This window comes from Condylura cristata, unplaced genomic scaffold (genome assembly GCF_000260355.1).
Source record: "Condylura cristata isolate star-nosed mole 26May11 unplaced genomic scaffold, ConCri1.0 scaffold00005, whole genome shotgun sequence".
Lineage (NCBI taxonomy): Eukaryota > Metazoa > Chordata > Mammalia > Eulipotyphla > Talpidae > Condylura > Condylura cristata.
Genome location: NW_004567106.1, coordinates 30,045,119 through 30,059,392, shown reverse-complemented (window position 1 = coordinate 30,059,392; position 14,274 = coordinate 30,045,119). Strand labels below are relative to the sequence as shown.

The window sequence follows — 14,274 nt, the reverse complement described above, 5'->3', positions numbered from 1 at the left end:
TTGATTTAGAAGTTATATTCTTTGTGTTCCGTATTGTATATTCACTGTATTAAAGTCCCTTTTCATTAAAGTTTTATATGTTTTGTCTTGTTGCGGCGGATGGCAGAACCCACTTAGAGCAGACAGGTTTGGGGCTTCAGGGGTGCCCCTCTCCCCCTGTCCTGGAACAGATTTGGTGTCCTGTAACAGGGTCTCCTGGCTTAGCGCACCTCCCAGCACCAGCTCAGCTGCCCAGGCCAGATGCAGATTGCTAGACCCCCACTTGCTACTTCACATGGCTGCAGTGGCCTGGGCTCTGCATTTTGTACAAGCACGCTGGTTCCCTGGGAAGGTAGACTCTGATTGGAAAACTCTGGTTGAATGTCCAGGACCCCTTCTAGACAGGGATGAGAGTTGCCTGGGCTCTTCTCTGTCATTCATGCAGGCCCTGTACCTAATAAGGCCGGAGACTTAGGCCAAGAGGAGGGAGTCAGAGGAATCCAGTAAGGACCAGGCTCCTAGGGGCTGTGAAACACACTGGCCCCCAGACCCCCCTTTTCTCATGTGGGACACTGTTGGGCAGACCAGACTCAAATGGGACAGGCAGGCTGGAAATGTCGCTTGGTCAATTTGTCATAAAAGAGGGCAAGCGCAGGGACAGGGTGAGAAGGGTCGAGAATTGATGGCAGTACCCCTGTGAACCACCTAGTACCCAGAACCGGAGGAGAGCTGTTCCTAGGGGCTGGGACTTCCTCTTCCCACCTGGGCTTAAAGAGCAGGAAGAGCTATATCTGCAGTCAGGGAGGGAGCGATGAACCCAGACACTTGGTCTGCCCTCCCTACTCCCTACTTGCCCATCTCTGCACCAGTGCAGTCAGGAACAAAGACAGCCCCTAACTGCCAGCACCATCACCTGGCAAGTGCCCTGGCCCCTGAGGACTGCAGACAGTCTCACCTGTCCTGCAGGTGAACACTGAGTGGGCTGCTGTCTTGACTTTCTCTGTCTCACTTGTGCTGTGAGAATCACTTGTGTTGTCAGAATCAGCCATGGTGGAACCGCCTAGCATTTTGTGCTGTGATCCCTGGAGAGCTCAGTGCCCTCTTGGAGCCTCAGTTTCCCATCCATACCATAAGGATGTCAGTCCCTGCTGTGAGGGTCACTGTGAGGAGGGAACACGTGCTGAAGGCCCTGTGACTCTATTGCAGCATTTCCTCCAGCTCCTGGAGCCGTACGTTTGAACCCTGTGCTGAGGGGCTTTGCAGTACTGTCTGGGTGGATTGCATCGCCTGTTCTTGGGCCCTGCAGTAGGAACAGTACCTTCCTTCCAGTGCTTTCTGTCTGGCCCACAATTCAAGAATTCCTGCAAGCGCATTGGTGTTATGTTAGGGTTCAGAGAAGGATGCTGAGTTCAGTTTTCTTGGTTCAAATCTTTACGCCTCCTACCTCTGTGACCAGAGCAAGTGATGTAGCTCACTTGAACCTCAGTTTGTGCATCTGTACACTAGGGGTGATGACCGTAACTGTTTCCTAAGGACTATAAAGGAAATATCCCAAAGGTGGACTGAATCCCCAGGCAGGGTATGTGCTGGATCCCCACTAGGGAGAGCTTGGATCCCCATGCCTGTCCAATAGCAACTATAATGCTCATTCAGAACATTGCATGCCAGAGGCCTACCTTCTGCCATCCCTAGCCTCTGACCAGGCTGGGACACATCCCTACACACCCTCACCCCAACACACAGGGCCTCACTGGAGGCAAAGGCTGCTCCCCTGAGGAGTTAATGTGCTAGTGCAGGCCTGACCTGCTACAGCAGAGCACCCAGTAAGAAGAGCAGAGTGAGGGCCCTCCCTGATGACACAGCGGGTTAAAGCACAGCACTAAGAAGCTAAAGCCACTTCAGCATGATTTCGATCCCTAATCCCGGAGGTGAGCACATGGCGTGGCAGACCTCTCCTGACCGCCCGCTGCTCCCCTCAGCAGTGCACTTCATAGATCTGCCTGTTCTGCTCCCCGCTCTGTCTCTGGTGAATCTTTGCACTGCCCCCTGCACCTCTGGCCTGCACCCAGTTCTGTATGATTAAATAAATAAATCTTTTTTAAAAAAAAGAAGAGCAGGGTGAAGCCCAGCTGGACTTGTCAGGACAGAAGAAGCTTCTCCAGGGGATCTGGCCTCCCCTGTGCACCTCACCCTCTCCCTCAGCATTCCCAGCCCACCCATATGATCTGAAATGGGTCCAGGCCCGGAGGCACTGCAGGGGGCACTGTAGAGCCAAGTGGCCTTCACCTTAACTCCTGTCAGCCACACTGGCCGCCATCTGCCCTGTCTTCCCACCCCAGTGCTTTTCTCTGCTTGGAATTTCATTCCCCTTCACCTCTCAGCCTGTACACTGATGCTCTAGGACTTTCTGACTCCTTACGAAAGATACAGCACCCCCACCCCTCCCGTGAGCCCCTGTGAGCAGGGCAGCTCTCCCAGCTTGGCACACACACAGCAAGCCCACTTTCTGAACAAACCAGCAGAAGCAGAAGCTGGCCGGGCAGCATTAGGGTACAAGTGGTCAGTGCTGAATGAAGCACTGGGATTACAAGGTGTGGTGGTGGTGGTGGGGGAGTGGTTTTCAAGAATGGAGAACTGAAGAGCTCCTTGTGGGCCCAGGTGGTCAGAAGATTCATCACAGGGGAAAGCGCCTGTGGCGGGGTGAGGTGGTGCAGATGTTGTAAAGAGGAGCTGGAAATAAAACTCGTAAGGGAAGGGCGGCTTTCCTGCTGCACAGACCTAAGCTGATGGAGGAGGGGGCTGGGCAGCGTCTCTAACTGCCTGCCTACGGTGAAGAGAGGGTAAGGCCTTGTCATCTGGCTGTGCCTCCTCTTGCCTCAGCACCTGGGACAAGCCCTGTACCAGGAGGTGCTCAGTAACTGCTCACTGACTACATGGGTGGGTGGGGGATGGGTGGATGGATAAGCAGGTGGGTTAAAGAACTAGCCAATAGGTAGATATATGTGTGCGCCATTAAATGGGTGACTGGGTGGGTGAATACATAAAATGATAAATGGATGGTTGAGGATGCATGGCTGGCTGGATGAGTGGATCAATGGAGTGAATTGGTTAGTGGTTTCTAGATGATGGATAAATAAGGAATACTGTAGGGAAACATGACAGAAATGAGAATATATTTTTATTCCAATAGCTTATGCTACCAGAGAAGTCAGGAAGAATCAGAAAAGGTTGTATCACTTGCATGAAAAAAGTTAGAGTGTACCCTTATGTTAAGATGACCTCTTGGTCCAAAGGGAATGTTCCAGAAGACCAAGAGCCAGAAATTAGATGAGCCTTTTGCAGAAACAGAGCATAGCAGACAGTAGACAGTCCCAGCCCCTTCACTTAACCTGGATTCTCCAGAGCATTCTACTGTGGGCTGTAGGCTGTGGTGAAGTCTCAGCCTGTCCGTCTCCCCCAGAATATCCTCAAAACTTATTTCAGAGACCACAGAGATGGCTGTAACTGTGATATCTGTGTCTCTCCCCACCCCCATTCCCAGCCTGGAATCTGAAATTTGGGAGTGTCAGGAGGGCTTAAGAAATGATGGATACTCAGGACAGAGACACAGGAGATAGTTGTGTGGGCACACATGCACATCCACACACGCACATGCGTGCACACACGTGCTAGCAGACGTCCCTGGGCTGACGAGTATCTTCCTCTGACCCCTGGGCACTTTCTCCAGAGTGACCCCGCATGGCAGGTCTTTATCGACTCGCTTTCCTGTCTGTGCACACATGGAGATGGGTAAAGAGAAATGTGGGCAGGACTGTGGGAGTGCAGGAGGTGCTGAGGCGGAGAGGAGCCTCCCAATGAAGACAAATGAGGCCCTCTAGGAGCCTCAGAGTCAGCCCAACAGCCTATTTGTCTTTGTTGCCTCAGGGATGTCTGTGAAGATTCTGGACTTTTCGTGGGCGTTGGGCATGGGCAGTGAGAAAATAATCACTCCTTCAGCGGCTGAGTGACTAGTCACTCCACCTGACCCAGTCTGCTCCCCCAGGGCAGGGTTGTCCTTAGTCAGAGGCCACAAGAGATCCTTAAAGGACAAGTAGGACCCTCTAGCAGAAGGCAAAGGGGCTCAGACAGCTCCTGTGGGGTCCCCCAGCAAAGCCTTGTAGATTCCCGAGGAGTCAAGCCTGAGGAAGAGTGGTCCTCCTGTTCTTGTCATGCCTCTAAGCTATTTTTCCTCCCTCAAGCACTCGGGTGACCAGGTATCAAGCAAAGAGTGAGCAAGAAGATGTGGGGGTGACTAGGGTGAGACAGTGTGTCCAGGAGACGTGGGCCTCCCCTTTGACTACAGGGGAGGTTGCTCACCCCCTCCTTCCTTTTCCCTCTCCACTGCCCTCTGTCCAGATCAACTTTGTATTTCTATTCAACATCGTCAGGATCCTAATGACAAAACTGCGAGCATCCACCACCTCGGAGACGATCCAGTACAGGTAGGGGGAGAAGCGAGGTCATCTGACCATCCCTAACTTCATCCAGTAGCTCTCGCAAGCTCCAGAAGAAACACCCCCAAGGCCCAACTCATCACCCTTTCGCCCCCCAGGAAGGCGGTCAAGGCGACTCTGGTTCTCCTGCCCCTCCTGGGCATCACCTACATGCTCTTCTTTGTCAACCCTGGGGAGGATGACCTGTCGCAGATCGTGTTCATCTACTTCAACTCCTTCCTACAGTCCTTCCAGGTGGGTGGGGTGCCTGACTGGACAGGGGCCACAGCATGTTTGTCTGACTTAGAGTGCCGGGCACCCCAGCCCTCATGAAGGTCACATAGGACTGGTGCACATGTGGCTCTTTTATATACACGCTGATACAAAAGCGTGCACACATGCAGAACCCAGCCTGGCCCCCAAACTGCCCCAGCTGCCCTGAACTGAGCCCTGACCCCTATCACCCCAACCCCAGGGCCCAGGTGGGTCCATCGCCTCCCTGGCCCAGTCACCCCAGCCCAGCACCTGCTCTGAGTGTTCCCTGCAATACATCATGTGCAGTGTGCACCTGGGCATGCCTGAATCCTGGGGGCGGAGGGGGGGGGCACCCAGCTCTGACCCTCTGTGTCCTGGGACAGCATTCCCCAGCTGTCTTGTTCCTGCCCACCCAGGCAAAGAGAATCCTCAAGTGAGTAACTGAGTGCTCCTGCCTTTCTTCACAGGGTTTCTTTGTGTCTGTCTTCTATTGCTTCTTCAATGGAGAGGTATGAGGCTGGCCTTGGGGGAGGTAGAGACATTCATGTGCACAGGCCCCACGGCAGGGCAGTTCTTTCCAACTTTTTGGGGTCCCTGGTTCTGAACATCTCTGCCCTGGAGAAAAAGAGGGATGCCTACAATGCTATGCAGACTTGCGGGGAGAGGACTCCTGCCTGAGGGACTCTGGCCAGTCTAGAAGGCCGAGTGTGCAGGCCAGAAAACATAAACAGCTCCTCAGATGTGCTGGGAGAGGCATGAGCAGGAGTCACACTGCGGGGTCTCACAGAAGAGGGAAGCTAAAATAGGGGTGGTGATGGGAGAAGGCCTCCTGAAGAAAAATGTGAGTGGGGCATCCAGGCCTTTATGGACTTGGGGAGCAGAAATGACAGCAAGGCATCCCCCACCACAGAGAAGACCACCCTGCTGGGCAGGCTCTAGAAGCAACCAGGTAAAGCCTGGTGAACTCACAGGCCCTAGAATCCTAGTGGGACTGAATCAGGAGAGGTGATCAGTCAGGACCATGGTGGGTCAGGGCACATTGTGGGTCTGGAACAAAGAGCAGACACTAACTACACTGAGGCCCTGGCAGCACCCCAACAGTCAAGAGGAATGTCTGCCTTCCCGAGGCCTCTTCACTTGCCCAAGCACCTGCGGTGGCGTCTGTTAAAGCAGACCTCAGAGTGGGCAGGGCCGGCACTAGACACTGGTACCAGATCTGGGGGCAGAGAGCGAAGGGGCCCCTGAAGCACACAAACAATGCTCACGGTACATTTCTTTTGTTCAAGCGACATACTGGGCTGGCTTATGGGGGACAGGGGGAGATTCCATCCGTTTTACAGAAAAACCCTTCAGTTACAATCCAAAAGAGCATAAGATGGCACCAGTGGGTCAGGTTTTGAAGTGCCCAGAGCTGTTAGCTCTCTGTCTCAGTCGTGCTTAATGCAGGGAGTGAGGAGTTTCCCAGGAGGTCAAGGCCTTCAGCCAAGTGTGAGAGGGGCAACTCCAGTAGGTGCCCATGGAGCTTAAGGGGGTTCAGGAAGCCGGGTCTTCCTGTCCATGTGAGATGGCCCAGCCAGGTGGGAGGTGTGTCCAGAAGGAGGCAGGTGGGGGACGCTTTCCAGGAGGGAGGGAGTCCAGGGGAGAGGAGGCGCAAGCTTCAAGGGCCAGCAGCATCAGGGGAGGGACCTGGCTTTTGGAACCAGCTGGTCCCTGGGCAGGAGGTGGCAGTTGGCCCTGCTGGGGGAACTCTCAGGGTGACTCTCAGACCCAGCTGAACCCCGGCCTTCCCATAGGTACGCTCAGCTGTGAGAAAGAGATGGCACCGCTGGCAAGACCACCATTCCCTCCGAGTGCCCGTGGCTCGGGCCATGTCCATCCCCACGTCACCCACGAGGATCAGCTTCCACAGCATCAAGCAGACAGCCGCCGTATAATGCATCAGCCGCCCCAGACGCCCAGCCATCACTCCACCGACAGGATAGCTTCCTCATCCTCCACCACTGCCTGCCTCTGGGTTCTCCTGGCTGGTGGGGGCAGAAAAGAGGGGGAGGCCAGCTGTGCAGGCTGGCAGGAGAGAGGCTACGTAGCCAGCCATGTCACACTGCGGCTCCAAGCTGGGCCCAAGTCTCAGTGCAAAAGGGAGCAGAGCAGAGAAGTCCCAAGCACCCCGAGAAGAGTGGGGTCGCATGTCTTCAGGAGTTTGCCCACATCAGCCTCTTGCTGGATCCCCACTGTGGTCCTATATGCAGATGAGGAAACTGAGGCCCAGAGCCAGAAGGGCTTGCCAGGACAAGTCATGGTAGACATATGGCTCTGATGCCACACTCATGGACAGGTCTTCTGGCTAGTGGGCAAGCAATGGTTGGCCCTGCTCCCTGCTTTCTGCCTCAGCTAAGTGGTGCCCTCTGTATTGGGGGCAGGGGTTATGGGGGGGCAGGGACACAGCCACTGAAGGAAAGTCAGTTCTGCTGTCTTCCTCCTCAGCAGTCTGTACACCACTCCCCTAATCTGCATCCTCCTTGTCCTTGGGACCCTTTGAAGGAAGGATGCTACTTCTTTTCTCCTGGGAGACCCCACAGATTCAGGCCTAGTCCACAGATTCAGGGCCTTGGGGAGGGACAGGTGGGAAGCAAGGCATGGTCAGAGCTGCCAAATACTGATGTCAACAAGATACACCTTGCAGAAAGGACAGGAAAAAGCATGGGAGGGGGAGGAAGGAAGACGTGGGATTGGAATAGCAGAAACAGTCTTTGGTGATAGGAACTAAACCCCAGGCCCCACCTCAGGCTGGACTCAGTCTCCCCTCAGATAAGACATCTCTGCTCTCTGAAATAAACCATGTCTGTGTAAACACCTCCCCTGAGGTCAGGTCAACCAGCATCGGAAGGGGGGAGTGGGCCAAGGGTGTGGGGGCTGCTGAGACCCTCTGGCCCTGGCCTGGAGCCAGCTCTTCCTGAGGCCCAGTGCGCCAGTGGGCCTGTCCCTTCATCACCTCAGCGCCACCAGTGACTGCCCCCTTTTCTCAAGCAAGGGCAGTTTAAGTCAGGATTGAGGAGTGGAGTGGCTCACCCAGCCCAGCCCGTCTGCTCCCAAAGGCCAGGGCTCTGGACTCTGGATGGAAATGTAGACAAGGCTTTACAGTCACGTGAGCAGCTCCTCCCAATTTTGTTTTAAATTATATATTCTATCTTGTGTATTTTCAAGATGATGTCTGATTTTTTTTTTTTCCACATAAGGTTTGAGTTGCAAGGGATGTGATTTCTGGCATTTGGTAAATATTTTCATTTTAAAAAATATTTACATTTTAAAATAAATCTCTGCAACACTTTCAAAATATATCAGAGTCAAACACAGAAGTGATTTAATACTTGCTTTCTGCTCTCATCTATTAAAAAAAAAAAGCACAACTGCTCTTCTTTCAAGATTGGATATTTTACATTGCTTCTTTTCATTTTGAATGTGTGTGTTCATTCTATTTCCCCAGTAGGACTTTATATTAATGAAGTTTTTTTATACTTCAAAGTCTTTTGTTGCTTATCATACTCCTCACCACAAAATATACTTAGAAATTAAATTAGAAATATTTAATTTATTGTCACCAAGTTCTAAGGCTTTTCAAAGTCTTCTAGGTTTAGTTATTACAGCTACTTTTATATAAAATATTATATACAATTAATTAAAACAATGTAGATACTAAGCGTTTAATAAGTAATCGCCAAGCTAAAGGAAATTTATTGGAAACAGATCTTAATGAACTAGAAATCTAATTTTCATGAATCTATAGATGAATATTTATTGCTAGAGAACATTTTTCTCATGTTTAATATTGCTACATGCAGAGACCCTTGCACATAAATAAGTAAATGTCACATGGTAAGTAGATATCGCTCAATTTCTGAACTCCTGAGATAAATCACTAAACAAATTTTTGTATATATCATCAAAAGTAATGTGTCATCTGGCCACTTGATTAAGTCCTCTCTTTAAATCTGACTAAAAAAAATATGAATTGAAAATTAATCAGGCTTGCAAAGGATTTTGCTAGCTGGGCACACGCTGGTCTAATTTCTCACCATGGGCAGTAGGGTGCCTGCTGGCACTTGGTCAGCCAGGTTGGGGTGCAGGGTGATGCATCCACGTGAGATGCAGAGTGCACCCTCTTTGTGCTGAGCAGACAGGAGGCCATTGGGGACATCTTGACTTTGAATTTTCTCCAGAGTTCTTGTGCACGTCTTGAAATGTCTTCTGCATGCCTGGGAAAGGCGGTGCGGCACGGAGGCAGCTTCCATTAGCATCGTGGAGGGCTCTTGTAGAGCAAGGAGCTATAAATGGCTGGGACCCAAGCGGCCACTTTGGCAAGCTTGCTGCCAGAAGAGACAAGTGCTCATCACAGCAGCCAGGCTGAAACTGGACCTCCCAAGAGCCTCAGTGCCAACTTGGGGCCACTTAGTTCTGCTGTTCAGCAGCAACACTCCCCGGAAGGCCCACAGGGAGGAACATCTAAGACACTGACCTTTGATCATCCAGTAAGCAGCTTGACCTCCTCTCACTCCAGTTTGCCACCTCAGTCTTCAGCTGACCCTGCTTTCCCTCATTATAAGGGACCCTGGTCATGGCCCCCACTGATGTCACTTTGAAATGCCATTGCACCCATTAGGCCCGCCTTCAGGGTCCCTGCCTTGTCAACCTCATTAGGAATCTACTCCTCCCAGCCCAGCCCGTTCTGAGCAGCCCAGCCAGTGTTCATTCGCGTCTGCTTCAGCGGGGGCAGCCCCTGGCTGAGCTAGCCTTCCTGGAAAGTGGTCTCATTAGCAGACTTTTCTCTGTAGCAGGCAAGTTGGCTCCCAGACCTCAGGCCCTCAGGCGCTCTTGTTTAACACTCACACTCCCGAGCCCGACTGAATAAAGCGGGAGAACACTGGAGCCACACGGGTAGTCTTCACACTAGCCTGCCGGGCCTCTCCCACTGGGTTCTGTGGGCAAGGTCTGACCCCACATGGCCCAAGCCCCTGCCTCATCACCCAGGTGAGCCACAAAGTGCCCAATGCAGTACAAGCTAGTGAAGGTCAAACTTGCCAACAGGGGAGGCAGGTGATGAACATCTATGGGAGAAGAAGTGAAAAGTGTGGATGATGCTTCCCTCCCAGGGGCCCCAGCTGGGAGCCTCCATAGTCAGGTGCTACTCATGGGCTGAGACCTCAAGAGTTCTGGCTTTCTGTGGAAGAGACTGAACTAGCAACAGAACAGAAAGTGGGCTGAAAGTGGAACAGGGATGTTGGCAGAAACTGATCTCTAGGATGTGGGCCTGCACAGAGGAGGGACACACCAGGCTCGATGACCTGGAGGCAGACTCCCAGGATGGCAGAGAGGCCAACATGGACTCAGACATGTGGGCACAGAAAGTCTCCTCGGGGCACCCTGAAGAGGACCCCAAGCCTACACATATGCTTGCTCACCATCACTCCCCGTTTACTAGGCATCACTGTGTGCCTGGTGTAGGGAAAACAAGAGTAAGGCAAGGTTCCCATTTCAAGAAACCCAGAATCTAGTTGAGCTCCCAAACACAAGGTAAAAGCAGGAAAAGGACAGAGCCTGTGTTTCTAGCTGGGAGGCTGTTGGCTGCCATTTCTGTCTGCCCCAATGGGGAGGGGTCTCCCGAGCAATGAAAAGCAAGCCTGCTGCTGCCATTGCCACCCTCCTTAGCCTCTGTGCTCCCCACACCTACCTGACCCCACAGCCATCTTGGGACAAAGTTTGTGGGACACAGGAATATCAGCTCACCCTACTGGTGAGCCGCAAAGTAACCAATGGAATACAAGCTAGTGAAAGACAAACTTGCCTTCCAGAGATCTGGGTCTGGGAACTTGGCAGCAGACACGACTGGGGAAGAGTTCTGGAGTCGGCTGCTCTCTTTTCCCTGAGCCTCTCTGGAGTCCTCCAGGTAGATGGTTGCATACACAGTGAGGCGGCAGCAGGAGTGGGAGATGTCCCCTGAAAGAGCTGAAGAGCAAACTCAGGAGACAAGGCCTAGTTGAGGACTTTATAGGGCGTGTCTGGGGACTTTGAGACCCAAGGGGAGTCTTTTCCAGAGTGACATTGCAGGCAAAGTCACAGGAGTTTGGTGGTTAAGAGTTGTCCCTCAGTGGAAATGGTGGCTGGAGTGGCAGAGAGCATGGGAGGAGGGTCAGAAGGAGGTCCAGGCAGAGAGCCTTGCTAGGGGACACTGCTCAGAGATGTCATCAGACCGACTGGGTTGCTGGTTGAAAGCTGACTTTGGTGACAAGTACTTCCAGAATGGGTGGATCAGGGTACTGGAGGTTCTGTTGCTGGTAGTATTGTTACAGGGTAGCCCAGAGCGGACTGGGCCGCCTGTCTGTGGGGTCTCACCTGCGCTCACAATTCAGTTACACTAGAGGTACACACAAAAGGGTCAATAACGGGTTTATTTACAAAAGGGAAAAGGAATAGGAAACAACCCAGGGAAAGAGAGCGGGATACAAAGTAACTGGAATACCTTATGGCTAGGCTGACTGAACACGCCAAGTCACGCGGTCCGGAGAGATACTTCCAGAGCGAGAGATGCAATCACGCCCTATTTATCCCCCAAATATCCCAGGATTCCTGCTAGTTCTGCCCTTGAGTCCTCAGAGTTCTCTCCTTGGTACTGCTGGGAGAGTTGTAGTCCCCAATCACTGAAGTAGGGAATAATGTCCCGAAAGCTGGAGTAGGGGGTGGGGTCCATAAGACTCTGCAGAGTTCCTTTAGGACATCTTTCCCCTTAACAGTAATGGGAGCCACTGAACAAGGAAACATCTCTTCTTTCCATCATGCACACACACAGAGAAGTGAAAGTGTGTGACCTGCCTTTCTGGAAATTTGCAGTGGAAGGTAGCTGGGAGAAAGGAACACGTTTCAAACATGTAAATTTATTCGTCACTATGATCTATAAAGTTTCCAGGCTCAGCCCCTAAGTACCACTAATTCTCTCCAGGCGGGCTGTGCCACTTGGAGATGTTAACTAGCAGAAGTGGGGAAAGGTAGGCTGAGATCATACCCTATGATTGATGGAGTTTCTTCCAAATCCTCTCATTAAGGATGCTTTGCTTAGAATTTAAGGTGCTTCTCATCCTCAGACAGCACCAGGCCTCTTCCATTAGGGAATCACCACAGTAGCCCCATCTGGCAAATCTAGCCCATCTAACAGGACCTAGCTCAAAGACCATCCCTCCTAGAAGCCCCCCTACCAGCATCAGAGATGTGCCTCCTCTGAGATGTCCTCGCTAACCTGTCCAGGCTCCTCTGCCAAGGGAATTACTGGGGGAATGTGCTAAAACTTATGCGCACAGTAAGAGCTCTACACCCAGCAGGAAAGGAATAAACTGGCCTTCCTATTCTAGCCAGAGCTGGTTAACTGTAGGGTAAATGAAGATGCTGCATTGAATGCAGGTGTGAATGTGGGCTCGGAGTGCGCATGCCTGATGGTGGACACGTGGAGCGTTGTGTGGGCATGCGTAAGTGGGCACACCTGAGCGGGGAGAATGAGTATATAAGGTGCAGCAGAGGCCGGGGTAGCAGAGTGCAGTGGAGAGTGATGAAGGATGCCGGAGCGCCTAGAGCTTGATGGAGGATGCCGGAGCGCCTAGAGCTTGATGGAGGATGCCGAAGCGCCAGAGCTTGAAGGTTTGCCATGGTTTGGGAGGCCTGCCAGCCTCCTACCCTACAAGCTGCCTGGTGCAGGACTACAACTGGCGTCGGTGAGTAGGATGAATCTACGCAGATGAGTATGGAGCCCTCCAAAGACCTCAGGGGGAGTGAGGGGTGGCAGCCGCAAGTATGTAGTGCTCTGTGGCTGGCCTCCTCTCAGGGTGCCTCCCAAGTCGCTGGTGCAGGTGGAGCAGACTCTGGGAAGGCTTTGGACGGACACGGTGCCTGCTCAGAGGCAGCCTGGGGGTGAGTGTTCTCCCACAGCTCTGAAAATGGAGGCCGGAACAAAGCTGGAGAAGCCAAAGCAGCACAGGGGTTACCAAAGTCCAGGAGCTTCGAGAACAGCTAAAGATGCTGCAGGAGTCGTGGGAAGTACATGTGGGAGCGAAAGGACAAGACCTTGTGTGGAGGAGACAGCCTGAGAGGACCAGCCCTGACCCCTAAGGCAGCAGAGTCGCTGAAGAAGGAAGAGGACCTCAGCTCCTCATTTGGACCAGCTTTTCTCCCAGTGGTGGAGCAAGCCTAAAGCCAGCAATTCTTGCAAGCTGGGGAACTTGGGTAGGTCGATACTAAATCTAGGGTACCCTGACTTGGGGGAGGGGAAGGAGTTACTTGTACACCCCAGGAGATGATCAATGGGTGGTGGTGGGTTTCTGCGGCCTACAGCGGCCTTGTGTGAGGTTCTCTGAGCTAGGCTGAGGAGAGGTATCACGAAAGTGAACATGGAGAGGTGAGAGCTGGTAGCAAGGTTAGGAAGCCCTGAGGGGGTAAGTGGCTGAGAGGCTGCTAAAGGCCAGGAGAGGCTTAACAATGATTTGTGAGTGACCCATTCACTTTTTAAATGATAGTTTATTTTTACATTTCATGCTTTTTTTTTTTTCATCTCAGTTGTATTCTCCCTGGGATTCCCATCACCAAATCACCCTTGTGCCATCACCATAGTCCAGTGTGTACTTCCCTCCCCCCACTGTTTCTGATCCCATTCCCCACTCCACCCCTGTAAAATGTCTCTGGTCTATAGTTGTTCATTCTTAATATCTTCTCTCCTGGTCTGTTACACTCCTGCTATGAGTGAAGCTGTTAAGGGGAAGGATGTCCTAAAGGAACACTGCAGAATTTTGTGGATTGCACCCCCTACTCCAGTTTTCTGGACTCTACCCCCTACTCCAATGATTGGAAACTACAACTTTCAGCAGGACCAAGGAGAGAACTGCGAGGACCGAAGGGAGGTGCAGGCATTCTGGGACTTTGGGGGATAAATAGGGAGCCATTTTTCCAATGGCGCTCTTGGCTCAGGCAACTGCTCTTGGGACCATGTGACTAGGGGCTATCATTTACTTTACTAGAGCTCCAAATCAGCTGAGCTGGTAAGATATTCTAGTTACCTTGTATCTCCCTCTTTCCCTGGGTTGTTCCTTTTTCCTTCCCCTTTTGTAAGTAAACCCATTGTTGACCCTTTTATGTGTGCCTGCAATCCAACTAAATCTTTAGTGAATGAGGACCCACAGACAGGCAGCCCTGTTCATACTGATGTGCCCTGTAACAAAACCATCCAGTATTTTTCCTGTTCTTTCTGGCTTATTTGACTAAGCATGATCCCTTCCAGCTCCATTTGTGTTGCTGCAAAAAGAATGTTTTTTTTCTAAGTAATATTCCATTGTGTATATGTACCACATCTTTGTAATCCAGTCATCCACTTTGGGGTTTTTGGGTTGTTTCTATGTCTTTCCAATTGTAAATATGCAGCAATAAACATGGGGTTGCAGGTGTCTTTTTGAATCAGTGTTTGTGTCTTTTGGTAGATAACCTAGGAGTGGGATTGCTGGTTCATAGGGAAGCTCCATGTTAAGCAGTTTGAAGAACC

The 14,274-nt window shown here is 51.8% G+C and overlaps 1 protein-coding gene across 2 annotated transcripts in view; it reads left to right on the top strand.

Annotated features, from left to right (window-relative positions):
- CRHR2 (corticotropin releasing hormone receptor 2) overlaps positions 1-7,983 on the top strand; it is a 31,428-nt gene extending 23,445 nt beyond the window's left edge. For both annotated transcript variants that reach the window (XM_004676824.2, XM_004676823.2), the window contains exons 9-12: positions 4,375-4,460; positions 4,571-4,706; positions 5,174-5,215; positions 6,500-7,983. In XM_004676824.2, the coding sequence (XP_004676881.1) occupies positions 4,375-4,460; positions 4,571-4,706; positions 5,174-5,215; positions 6,500-6,640 (405 nt within the window). In that variant the 3' untranslated portion in view covers positions 6,641-7,983. The remainder of the gene's footprint in view (positions 1-4,374; positions 4,461-4,570; positions 4,707-5,173; positions 5,216-6,499) is intronic.
- Positions 7,984-14,274: the final 6,291 nt, after the last annotated feature.